At 41.1% G+C, this 13,838-nt stretch overlaps 1 protein-coding gene across 3 annotated transcripts in view; it reads right to left on the reverse strand.

Annotated features, from left to right (window-relative positions):
- Positions 1-13,838, reverse strand: part of FAM168A (family with sequence similarity 168 member A) — a 198,909-nt gene that overhangs the window by 162,987 nt on the left and 22,084 nt on the right. Inside the window, exon 2 of one of the 3 annotated variants that reach the window (XM_055282896.2) lies at positions 9,619-9,676. The exons of the other annotated variants lie outside the window; for them this stretch is intronic. Within the exon in view, the coding sequence (XP_055138871.1) occupies positions 9,619-9,648 (30 nt within the window). The 5' untranslated portion in view covers positions 9,649-9,676. The remainder of the gene's footprint in view (positions 1-9,618; positions 9,677-13,838) is intronic. 3 annotated transcript variants of the gene reach the window in all.

Genomic DNA, 13,838 nt, shown 5'->3' on the forward strand with positions numbered 1-13,838 from the left:
CACGCCACCACGCCTGGCTAATGTTTGTATTTATAGTAGAGATAGGGTTTCACCATGTTGGTCAGGCTAGTCTCAAACTCCTGACCTCATGATCCGCCTGCCCTGGCCTCCCAAAGTGCTGGAATTACAGGCGTGCGCCACCGCGCCCAGCCTACAGGGGAATATTTACAGCTGTATGACCTCTCTTCATCTCTCTGACCCTCATCATAAATGAGGATAGTAACACTTATGCTGAAAAGTTCTTTTGGGGATTATATAATATATGCAAATCATCTAGCAGGTCCTTATAAACAGTATCATTTGACTCAGACCTTGGTCTACAATCTAAATCTCTTGCTTCAAGGAGAAAGTGTTTTCCATCACAGAATGAAGCGTATAATGCTAGTTAGACTTTTTCATTTGATTTCTTGCTTAATCTGGAGTCTGAGTTTAACACTCAATAAAGAATAGAAGGTTGGCCTGGCACGATGGCTCATGCCGGTAATCCAGCACTTTGGGAGGCCGAGGCAGGCAGATCACCTGAGGTGAGGAGATCAAGATCAACCTGGCCAACATGGTGAAACCTTGTCTCTACTAAAAATACAAAAATTAGCCGGACATGATGGTGGGCGCCTGTAATCCCAGCTACTTGGATGCTGAGGCAAGAGGATTGCTTGAACCCAGGAGGTGGAGTTTGCAGTGAGCCAAGATCGCGCCACTGCATTTCAGCCTAGGCAACAGAGTGTAAGACTCGGTCTCAAAAAAAAGAATAAAAGGTTACCTACTAACAGGGTGGTTCTGCCCGAACCTGAGCAAAACGTACCCTGAGTACCAGCTGAGCATATTTAGTAAGGCATCAATTCACATGGGCCCCAAGGAGGGGACATTCACTGTAATATTCAATGGGATATCACCATAATATACAGTATCCTCGTGACCAGTATTTCTAATGCTACTACTCTCTGTATCTTTTACTATTATTTAATAGTGATGCAATGGATTAGTGAAGTCAATTAAACTATGCCAAGAAAAGACTTGAAAAATAGCTTTTCAAGCAATTCCAAACCAGGCCAGGATTTCATCCCCATCAGGTATTTACTTGATGTTCACCTCTATCATTCACCTAAGGCAGACACCTCAAACATTCCTGGTATATGCTTTGGAAGGCTCCATCACACTTATTTTCCATCATAACTCAACCAACAATTTCAGCTCTCCCGTTTGTTAGCTAAGCAACTATCCTCTGAGGACAATACTGCTTATCTAATAATAGCTATCTAATACTGCTATTAGCTGAGGTTTAGAGATAATTTATGTAGAATGCCTACACACTATCTGGCCCAATAAATGTATGCAATAAACTGTAGCTGCTATTGTCATCACTAATAAATATTCATGAGTGCCCACTATTTTCCCAACATTGTGCTGAGCAGTAGGAGGAAAACAGTAAGTATGTATGCCATCCATTCTAAGGGGGTACACAATCAAGTTGAAACAAAAAAAAACACTATACAATGATTATATGTAATTGTATAATTAAATGGTCAATTGTTTGGTATAGACTAAGTTCAGAAGGAGAGACCCAAAAGCTTTTCCTTCTATTAACTCACAACAACCCTTTGAGCCAGGCAGACAGAAATTGTCATTCCCATTTTACAGAAAAAGAAACTGAGACTAAGAAAGACAAAGTCATAGAGTTCAATCGTTTACCCAATTAACAAATTCTAGGTTATGAACTATGCTTAAGTGCAGAAGAGAAATAGATTAGTTGGGACTCTTGGTTGTAAATGACAGAAAACAAACTGGTTTAAGCAAAAAGCCTAATTACTGACTTAATTAACTGAAGCCCAAGATTAGGGTAGACTATGGGGGAGGCTCAATTCAGAGCTCAAAGTCACTGCCTCCACCTGGTAAGCTTCACTTCCTCAGTGTCGGTTCTATCATAAGCCAGACTCTCTCCTCCAAAGGTGGCAAAATGGCTATAGCAGCTCCAGCCACACAACTCTCTAGTGTAGCAGGACTTGGAGAAGGTCTTCTATAGCGGCTTACAAAAGTCCTCAACATTCAGTTTAGACCAGCTTAAAACACATTTACCCCTAAACCAATCACTATGGCCGGAGGAATGTGATGCCTTGGTTACCTTGAGCCTGGTTCACATAACACTAGAGCTAAGAAATTCCTACCCAAACTATATGAAGCAAAGCAGGGGGGAGTGTGGTTCCTAAAACCAACATCTGAGGCCATTGCTGAGATAAGAAGGAAGCTACAGACGCAAACTACAAATGTCCACCACAAGGAACCCTGTGACTGTGCTCTCACAGAATATACAGTTTGGGGCAGTGATTCTCAAGTGCAGATGGGCTGGTAGTAAAAAAGAAGGCTAGAGGTGGCCAGGCGCAGTGGCTCACGCCTATAATCCGAGCACTTTGGGAGGCCAAGGCGGGCAGATCACAAGGTCAAGAGATCAAGACCATCCTGGCTAACACAGTGAAACCCCATCTCTACTAAAAATACAAAAAAAAAAAAATTAGCTGGGCGTGGTGTCGAGCGCCTGTAGTCCCAGCTACTCAGGAGGCTGAGGCAGGAGAATGGAATGAACCCGGGAGGCAGAGCTTTCAGTGAGCTGAGATCGCGCAACTGCACTCCAGCCTGGGCGACACAGTGAGACTCCGTCTCAAAAAAAAAAAAAGAAGGCTAGAGGTATAGCTCTAGTCTGAAAGAAACATAATTGCAGAACAATGTGGTAAGTGCCATACAGCCAATACTTAAAACAACATGTCACAGTGTCCAGGAAAAAAAAAAAAGGCCACCCTAAGACTTTAGGGAAGTCTTCAAAGAGGTGGTTGGTACTGACCAAACTTAGTCCTGAAGAAAAAGGGTCAGTTAGCAAATCACCTAACTACAACTATAGCATCAAAGTTTCCTGATTCCGGCCGGGCGTGGTGGCTCACGCCTGTAATCCCAGCACTTTGAGAGGCCAAGGCGGGTGGATCATGAGGTCAGGAGTTCAAGATCAGCCTGACCAATATGGTGAAACCCCGTCTCTACAGAAAATACAAAAAAATTAGCTAGGCACGGTGGCACGTGCCTGTAGTCACAGCTACTCGGGAGGCTGAGGCAGGAGAATCACTTGAACCCAGGAGGCGGAGGTTACAGTGAGCCAACATTGCACCACTGCACTCCAGCCTGGGCGACAGAGCGAGACTCTGTCTCAAAAAAAAAAAAAAAAAAAAAAAGTTTCCTGACTCCCTATCAAGAGCTCTTTCCACTACTAGGGTGGAGAGGAAAATGGGCACTGAGGCCTCAAGGGACGTGACTGCCACAGAAGCTCATTTAAACCAGCTGTCAAAACTGCTCAGCACTTAAGCACACTGTAAAGGACTTGTCCACACTGCAGCAGGACCACAAAGACCCTGCCAACCTTACAGGAGGATGTTTCGGTTAGATAACAGTCATGATCTAAGCATGGAATGGGATATTCTGTCATTTCCCAGCACTTTGGCTTCCTCACCTACTACCAGGCTGCTCTTTCCACTATATGTGTAAGGGCTGACAGTTCAAACAGAAAAGTGCCAAACACAGTAAGCTAAATTGAGACCACATTATAAGTTAAAGGAAAAACCCACTATACTGATATTTCCACACATACAGTTTATGCTCATTGAGACAGGAGGTAAATAAAGGTTTTGCATTGGTAGGTAGGGTTTGCATCTATCTCTACCACTTACTAATTGTGTGACCTTGAGCAAGTCACTTTTCTGACCCTCAATTTCCTCATCTGTAAAATGGGAAACATTATAATACCTTTCTTGGAGCTACTATAGGAATTAAAACAAGATAAAAGGAAAGCACTTGGCCAAATTGTAAAGCATCAGTAAATATTAGTTATGTTCCCTAACTCTTTAAGGAGAGACATTCAAAGTACTATATGACTTCCAACTTCATAAAGAGCAGAATCCTCAACACTCCATTCCATTTGGACTTGAAACAATCAAAAATCTTTCCAGGGAAGGCTTTTAAAAACAATACCACATTAAACATTGGTGATTTGTTTTAAAAGCTGCAATTAAGAGGATTCCACTGTTTCACCAGGCTCTTGTGGCATCCAATTAAGTAATAACATGAGAGAGGAGCTCTTCATTACGGAGGAAAACTTCCACAAGCCAGTGACAGGTGTGCAGGGCTCAAGCTGAGATCAAAATAGTTGACTACAGCATTAATTCCCCCCTTTCCTTTTTCCCAAAGACACTTAAGTTGGCATGCAATTAGTTGAAAAGTAAACCAGACCAAATGACTGCCATATTTCAAGCTTTATTACCTTTTATCATGTTAACATCTACCAATTGAGTTTTAAGGGATTAACACCAGAACAGATGGTTTAAATGCACAATAAGTGAGCTTCAGTGATCAGAAATGGTAATAGCCAAGCTGAATTTACACTTACACTGAGATGTTAGCATTTTTCCCTAAATTGTGTCTATTGTAAATTAAAGTTATTCCTTTTCTATTTTCATGTATATACTTTGTAAATAACATTAAAAATAAAACCCTCTTCAAGGGCATGCATTTTTTTCTAATTTGCCTGCCTTCCCTCCAAATGTAAAGCAAACTTCTTTTATCCCTTGATGTAATCAATAAAAATTAAAGCCAAACATCCAGCATTTGTTTATTTTGCAAGTTACAGACAATGGTTTTAGCAGCACCTACCAAAAAAGCACATCCCCAAAATCCAAATGGAAAGATAATTAAGCATCCATTTGTTGAAACAGCCCTTTTTAGGGCTACACTTGATTGCCAATGAAAAGAGCTCCTGGAAAGTCAGATCTCCAAATTTGGTGTTGGGAAGCAACTCAGGAAATATGTACACACTTACACAGGATGAGCCATCATGATAAGAAAAACACAAGATTTGGATTCAAGTCCCAGTCTGGCATACACTGTACTCATTCAAGCAATTATGGAGTAAATGTTTTCTATCAGGTACAATATTGAGTGCTAATGATAAAAAGCAAGACACATTACAAATTGTTACTATAAAATGTTACAGGTCCTATAACAGGCATCGACACAGGAGAAGCATGAGGAGAAAATAGTCAATTCTACCTGGAAAAGAGAGCAACAACTTTATAGTGGAAGCAATGTAGGTGGTAGATTTTTTAAAATAAAATAAGGCCATGTTTGCCAAGTTGAGAAGGGAAGAGGACCATTTGAGTAGAAGAAGCAACACAAGTAGAGATTTGGCAGTTTAAGAGCATATAGTAAGTCCCAAGGATTGCAAGTGGTTTGGCAGGGTTGGGCTGAGAAGGAGTCACTGGAGGTGACCCTGGCAGCAGATGGAAGAATGGAAGCTGCTGTCCACACAAGAGCTGCTGAGAGTCTGAGCTAAGGCAACAGCTGTGGGGATGGAGAGAAAGGCATACATTCGAGAAATGTTAAGGTGATAGTATCTATACAACTTAGTGACCAAAGGAATATGAGAAGATAAGGAAATCCCAAATTTCCGGCTTGAGTGACTGAGAAAATGGTGATGTCATTCACTGAGATAAGAAACACAAAGAGAAGAAGGTATGGGGGGAAAGGATAATCAGTTCAGTTTTGAGCCAGACTTGTGACTTTAAACCAGTCACTTGATACCTCAAAATCAGTTCCCCGGTTAGCAAAATGGTTATACCACTTACCTCAAAGAAATTCTCAATGTGGTGAGAATTAAGATAATAAATGAGGAAAAGATTTTATTATTTTTACCCTCTACCTATGACTCTGTGGAAGAAACTGCTAATAGTATCCATTTTCCCTTGCTTCCTTTTAATATAGACACTCTCCTACCACAACCCTCTGCCAAAATAACTGAGCACATGCAACCGAGTTGGAAACTACATTTCCTAATGTTATTTATAACTTGATATGTCTTGTTTCTAAAGATAATGAATGAGATGCTGGGAGAATTGACATACAGCTCACTTTTTTTTTTAAGACAACTGTGTATCCTCTACTCTCTCTTCTCCCTTCTCATGGACTTATTTCAAGGTAGATGTGTTAATAAGCTATCATTGAGAATGCAGATGAGGGCATCACCCCCGGACAACAAGATAGAAGGAGGCTGGATCTCTAGATGATTTCATGGAGCAGAACCTCTGCCCACTGTGGTCATAAGAGACTTACCCCTGAACCGTTTTATAAAAGATAAATGTCCATCTTGTTTGAGCCACTGAATGTCTGGATCTCTTTCAGCAGCTACCCTGTACTCTAACTACTCACCTTTCAAGCTTGTAAAATCTGTAAGGAAACTGAGCAAGACAAATTTTAGGGCCCTAGAAATCTACTAGACGTTGGCAGTACCTTTTAGATTGGAGAGAAGAACATTCACGAGTATATATGCACATGCACAACTAACAGACATAAAATGAGAATAACAGTTGGATTGATGTGTGCCAAGCAACAAGGCAGGCCCAGGACTGTAGCCAACTAATCAAGGCTGAAAATTCCAATTTTTTATCTCATATGGCTTCCACATTAAAACAACTAATTCTTAAAAGATCCAGTAATATGTAAATTACTACCTGACTCTCAAATCTACAATCTGGAACAATGGAATCAATTATGACATTCTTAGGTGAGGGGTAATTTACCTGAATATAACAATCTCAGACTAAAATAAGAAGAGAAGCTTAGGAATTCTTAAATATTTTGCACTATAATCATACACAAAAATAATGCAGGGCAGGGCACATGGAAAACCAAGTAGCTATGCTATGACATGACTGTATGTGAATGTGATATAACCTAGAAGCTAAGTGAAATATAATGGCTTCTTTTCAAGGGTCAGGAAGAAGGCTATTAAGAACTAGACCCTTGGTCGGGGGTGATGGCTCACACTGGTAATCCCAGCATCTTGGGAGGCTGAGGCGGGCAGATCACGAGGTCAGGAGATTGAGCCCAGCCTGGCCAACAGAGTGAAACCCCGTACCTACTAAAAATACAAAAATTAGCTGGGCGTGATGGTGGGCGCCTGTAATTCCAGCTATTCAGGAGGCTGAGGCATGAGAATCGCTTGAATCTGGGAGGCAGAGGTTGCAGTGAGCCAAAATCCAGCCACTGCACGAGCGAAACCCTGTCTCAAAACAACAACAACAACAACAACAACAACAACAAAAACTGAAAAACTAATTTGCCACTGTCATATCTTATTTATATAAAATACAAAAGAAATCTGACAAGGCAATCAAAAAGAATTCAATACAATTAAGTTCACCTAGACGTCAAAAAAACTGTTTCTTCAGTGTTACAAAATGCTTAAGTGTAATCCCTCTCTTATACGAAGGCTCTGTTACAGACAGTTACCATATACTGGATCAACTATATTTAATGCCACTATATTAGCACTGTTGTAATTCTCAAACATAATCAACTAGTGACTAAGAATGAAGCAATCAGGAGAAAGCATAGGATATAAAAATAAACTAGCAATTTTAGTATCATCACTCTTTAATACTAGACACAGCATCAACTTTTTCAATCATGCATTCCCTCAGCAATCATTATGGAAAACACACTGTTGCCAGCTACTAAAACAGAGATAATACACACAGGAACACACACACACAGCGGTCTTATCCACCTTCAAGTAGCTCTCACAGTCTGTCTGCCACGGAATTTTGCTCCTTGGATTTGAGAAAGAAAGACGCACAGGAAGATTTTTAGTGTTACCTCTTATCTTCAGTTAGCATCAATGAAAGTATCTATTTTACATACGAAAAAGACTGTTGTGTATTCCTAAGAAAATAGATGTTGGCTGGGCACGGTGGCTCATGCCTGTAATCCCAGCACTTTGGGAAGCCGAGGCGGGCAGATCACGAGGTCAGGAGTTCGAGACCAGCCTGGCCAAACCTGGTGAAACTCTGTCTCTACTAAAAATACAAAAATTAGCCAGACGTGGTGGTGCGCGCCTGTAATGCCAGCTACTCGGGAGGCTGAGGCAGAAGAATCACTTGAACCTGGGGGGATCGGAGGTTGCAGTGAGCCGGGATCACACCACTGCACTCCAGCCTGGGCAATAGCGTGAGACTCCACCTCAAAAATAAATAAATAAATAAATAAAATAGATGTGAAGCTCTAATCAACAGCTAAAAGTATTACAGAAGGGGAAAAAATATGAGATTTGGAGTCAGGAGACTTGGGACGTGGGGTCCAGATTCTGTTACTCAACAAATGAATGATCTTGTGTAATTAACTCATCTTACTTTTCCTAACCTATAGAATGGATATGAAAAGCATAATTAACTGCTTCACAGAGTTTTAAGGCTCAAATAAGAGAGATAATATCTTTCATATACACCTACATATTTATACAAGCTGTTTCTGAGAAAATATAAGGGTTAAGTATATAGCTCTGAAATCAGATTGCTTGGGTTCTAATCACAGCTGTATCCCTTCATTAGCTGTGAGACTAAGCAAGCTACTTCCTTTCTCTGAGACTCAGTTCTCTCCTCTATAAAATGGGGATAATGAGGATTAAAACAAATACTGCACTTGGCACATGCCTGGCATAAAACACAGTGTTAGCTAGTATCATTATCATTATTCTTAGCTCTGTCCTAAATAAAGTGAGTACAAAGATGAAAAAAAGGTCCTCCACAAAAAGAGCTACCAGTTTAGTACAAGAAACATATTAGTAAAGAGAAAAATTTTAGACTGGACACGGTGACTCACACCTGTAATCCCAACACTTTGGGAGGCCGAGGCTGATGGATCACTTGAGCTCAAGAGTTTGAGACAAGCCTGGGCAACATGGCGAAACCCCACCTCTACAAAAAATTAGCTGGGCATGATGGCATGCACCTATGGTCCCAGCTACTCAGGAGGCTCAAGTGTAGAGATCACTTGAGCCTGGGAAGCTGAGGCTGCAATGAATCATGATCACGTCACTGTACTCCAGCCTGGGTGACAGAGTGAGATCCTGTCTCAAAAAAAAAAAAAAGACAAGAAAAGAAAAAAAATATTTAAGTACCATAAAAATACTTTACAAAGAATTATGCAAATATCAGTTGACATTATTATATATAAAGTTAATATGATAAAGTAACTCAGGCTGATTCTGACTGGGGCCTATGGAAACCCATCTCCTTACTTAGTCACTGTATTATGTTCATACTAGCAGACCAAGAACAGAGAAGAAAGATGCGTAAGTATGTTCTTATAGTCAAATAACACAGACTTTGAAACTGTCCTGAACAACAACTATTCTACTCTAATACTTAACACAGAAGGCAATGATCCAGACAACATAATGCAGTTACTTGCAGTGAAGAAAAACTGACATCCCCTTGGAAAAAAATGAATAAAATTAGTGTAGTACCAAAACTCAGAGCCAGAAGTCTCTCATATGGAAAAATCCTTAACTAATACAGTGCAGCATTCAGATACATCAATAATTAAACACATTGAAAATTTAGGTTGATGTTCCACTTAGGAAAAATATCATCCACATTACTGAAATGCTGTAAACAGAATCAATTTTCAGGTAAGAGATCATCTGAATAAGTCTCCATAAAATTAAGCATTCTAGCCGCTGGAAGCAGATCCCCCACTTGCCAGCCACCATCTGCACCTTTTTAAATGAAGATACATCCATGTGCTCACCTGAGAGACACCACTGGATTCATACGCCATAATCGCAAGATGCACTTGGAACTTTCCCCTAAAAATGGACACACTTAACTGTTAGAAGGTAGAAAGAGGAATGAAAAAAAATCTATTTTAACTTCTATACATACTCCTAGAAGGCTTAAAACCAGGATTTCAACTTGAGTGTCATCATGAGGGAAGCTATAGTTGTTACCTCTATCCCTATTCCTCAACAGTTCTCCACACACTACCCTGTGTCCTAAGTTTTTCTAATCAAGGAGCCTCCCATTTCCTTGTTCTAGGGATCAAGACTAGACCAAGATCCAAACCTCAAGTCTAAGCTCTTCTCTAAGTCCTCTGGGGCTGCCTCACAGTAGTACCTCACCCCATTTTCTCACTTCCACTATGCAGTTACATTCACTCAATACTTTATCTTCCCAGAACATCATTCTGGCCTCTTTTCTTCTGCTGTCCCCAAGGACTACCATAATAAAACTCATCAAAATGTCTTTATATAGTTCAAGGGAAATTTTAAATTTCCCTCTTAAAATAGCAGTGAATTCCAGCGGGGCACAGTGGCTTATGCCCGTAATCCCAGCACTTTGGGAGGCCAAGACAGGAGGTTGGTTGGAAGACAGAAGGCTGGCTGGAGGACAGGAGTTCGAAACCAGTCTGGGCAACATAGAGACCCTGTCTCTACAAAAAATTCAAGAATGAGCCAGGCATGGTGGTACATGCCTATAATCCCAGCTACTCAGGATACTGAGGTGAGAGGATCACTATGTCCAGGAGTTCCAGGCTGCAGTAAGCTATGAGCAGGACTCTGCACTCCAGCCTGGGTGACAGAGCAAGATTCGTCTCAAAAATCCAAGGGGCGGGGTGGGGGCAGGGCATGGTGTTGTACACCTGTGGTCCCAGCTACTCAGGAGGGATCACTAAGCCCAGGAGGTGGAGGCTACAGTGAGCCATGAGCCCACCACTGTACTCCAGCCTGGCTGACAGAGCAAGACCCTGTCTCAAAAAAAAAAGGTAGTTAATTCTCTAAGCCCCACTTAATACTAATTATGAATGTCACATAATAGTTACTATCTTGGCTAGCATTTTTCCAATTTAAAAGGCATTTTCACATTCATTATCTCATTTGATCTTCACAACAGGAAAGTCGGCTATTATTATCTCTATCCCAAGTTTCAAACAGAGAAAGTCAGTTGTCCCATGAAACTTAGCTAGTAAACAGCAATGCTGGACCTCCCACCAAGTTTGTATGATCACAAATCCAATGCCCTTTCCACATATGCACTCACTCTCTTGACCAAGAGAGTATAAAAAAATACATCATCTATCTAACTGTCCCTTAAACAAATTACGTAGATGGAACAGCAAGTTCCTGGAGAAAAATAAGCTCTATTAGTTTAACAGTATCACATGAAAATATAACATAATGGCAATTGAAGTTGGCCATCTTTTTTTCTGAGATGGAGTTTCCCTCTTGTTGCCCAAGCTGGAGTGCGATGACATGATCTTGGCTCACTGCAACCTCCGCTTTCTGGGTTCAAGCGATTCTGCCTCAGCCTCCCAAGTAGCTGGGACTACAGGCATGTGCCATTACGTCTGGCTTTTTTTTTTTTTTTTTTTTTTATTTTTAGTAGAGACAAGGTTTCACCATTTTGGCCAGGCTAGTCTCGAACTCCTGACCTCCGGTGACCCGCTCACCTCAGCCTCCCAAAGTGCTGGGATTACAGGTGTGAGCCACTGTGCCCATCCGATGTTGGCCATCTTTTAATAATCCTGAGGCCAATGATGAAAGCACCAAATTATCCCCTGATACTCTACTAGCAGTAGCATTACTCAATAAGGGAAACCAACATATTACTAAGCCCCTATCATGTTACAGTCATATACTAGACCCCACCACACACATTAACCCTAACATCCCTGTAAAGTGTGTATCATATCCCTATTTTGCAGATGAGCAAAATAAGGCTCATAGAAGAGTAAGGGTTATCCAATGATGGTCAAGAGGTTTATCCAAGATAACCCAATAAATGGCAGTGCCAAGATTTTGAAACCCAAGTCTGAGGCTATTTCCAGTGACTATGCCATGCTTTGGAGCCTTTTAAAGAATTCTTAAGGGCCAGGCGCGGTGGCTCACGCTTGTAATCCCAGCACTTTGGGAGGCCGAGGCGGGCGGATCACGAGGTCAGGAGATCGAGACCACGGTGAAACCCCGTCTCTACTAAAAATACAAAAAATTAGCCGGGCGCGGTGGCGGGCGCCTGTAGTCCCAGCTACTCGGAGAGGCTGAGGCGGGAGGATGGCGTGAACCCGGGAGGCGGAGCTTGCAGTGAGCCGAGATTGCGCCACTGCACTCCAGCCTGGGTGACAGAGCGAGACTCCGTCTCAAAAAAAAAAAAAAAAAAAAAAAAGAATTCTTAAAACAGGATTATGCCTAGAAGTCCTTTAATTTTGGTGAGATAATCAAAATACTCCATGTATGTTACTGCTGTAAAACAAGATGAAATGATAGGAAGAACAATCAGATATATACATCCGATGATAGGTACTAATTCACATATAATATTATTTTTGAGCCAACTGCTGTAATATCTAACACTTTAATTTAAACTTGAATGTATCTTCAGAATGTCTTACCCTGTAATTGAAAACCTAGGATAAGCTTTGAATCTGGTAAACTGTCTGCCACTAATTAATTTAGTTACTAAACGTGTCTTAACTTTTTATATGGGTAACATGGAAACAATACCTACCTATCAGAGTTCTCATTAAGATTTAGAAATGGCGGGGTGTGGTGGCTCACACCTGTAATCCCAGCACTTTGGGAGGCCGAGGCAAGTGGATCACCTGAGGTCAGGAGTTTGAGATCAGCCTGGTAAACGTGGTGAAACCTCGTCTCTACTAAAATGTAAAAATTAGCTGGGCATAGTGGCAGGAACCTATACTCCCAGCTACTCGGGAGGCTGAGGCAGGAAAATGACAATCACTTGAACCCGGGAGGTGGAGGGTGCAGTGAACCGAGGTCGTGCCACTGCACTCCAGCCTGAGCAACAAGAGTCAAACTATGTCAAGAAAAAAAAAATTAGACATAATGTAAGTAAAACACCTATGGCAATGTCTAGCATGTGTAGCTATTATCAGCCTCTGCCCTCTGTGGATATTCCCTGCCAAAACATGCACATGAAAATTTAAAATTCAAACATAGGATATTCCAAATATAATGGGTTGTTTGGTGTCATGGAAAATAAATATTCAGATGAATTAAATTTTCAATTTTCATCCAATATTTTGGTATCAGATAATTCTTTTAATCCCAGATAATCAAAACAAACCTGAGTATTTGCCTTGAATCCCTAAGCAGAGTTTCTTCCCCATTCAGAAGATCTTCTAGTTACCTAGTAACCACCTGCCAGCCCCAAACTGAAAAAAACTGGCTCTGTTCTGGGCTAATTACCCAACCAGCATGAACAATCTAAATCGAAGTGTAGAATAAAGGGAATTGTCAGCCAGAATGTTATCAAAATTATCCACAACAGGAGACCTGAGAATCCAAATACCACCGGGCGGTTATTTCCATGAGAATAAAATCACAATTTATGAACCCTGCAAATTATACCATTATTAAAACAAACATCCCATTGAGGCTACAGCCATCAGATAAATGGTTTTATTGTCCCCATTGTTTCATCTACTGCAGCAAAGAGGTGAAAACTGAATGAGCAGTTACCAGAAGCAGTAATTTCTAGGAAATTACAATGCAGACCTCCATCTTAAAGCTCCCTTTGTGTTGGAGTGTACAGGCTCTGGAAGGGAAGAGGGAAATGGGGAATCAACTGTTTTCTACATGCCCCCCAACTCAAAGATCCTGACAACTTTACAAGCAGAACTCATCAGTTTTCTCCACATTTTCCTATTTCTTTTCTTGCCCAGTAGTTCAATCCTGGGCTCACTCAGGAGGGAAGAATCTGAACTCAGCAAATCTACTTTATTCACTAGGGAACTTTTGGACAATCCTCCAACCCAAATAAACACAGAGAGACAAGAAAATGGCCCCTGATTTCCCTGGCTCTCACAATACAAAGTATCTCTAGCTAGGCAGAGCGATGAGAATTGATGAGAAAGTACAAAAGCAAAGCACAGGTGCCTCCCATTATTTAAAAAAAAAAAAAAATTCCTTTGCAATAACTGCTAGCACCACAAAGCTCAAATGACATTTACAG

Source organism: Symphalangus syndactylus, chromosome 6 (assembly GCF_028878055.3).
Source record: "Symphalangus syndactylus isolate Jambi chromosome 6, NHGRI_mSymSyn1-v2.1_pri, whole genome shotgun sequence".
In the NCBI taxonomy this organism is placed as follows: domain Eukaryota; kingdom Metazoa; phylum Chordata; class Mammalia; order Primates; family Hylobatidae; genus Symphalangus; species Symphalangus syndactylus.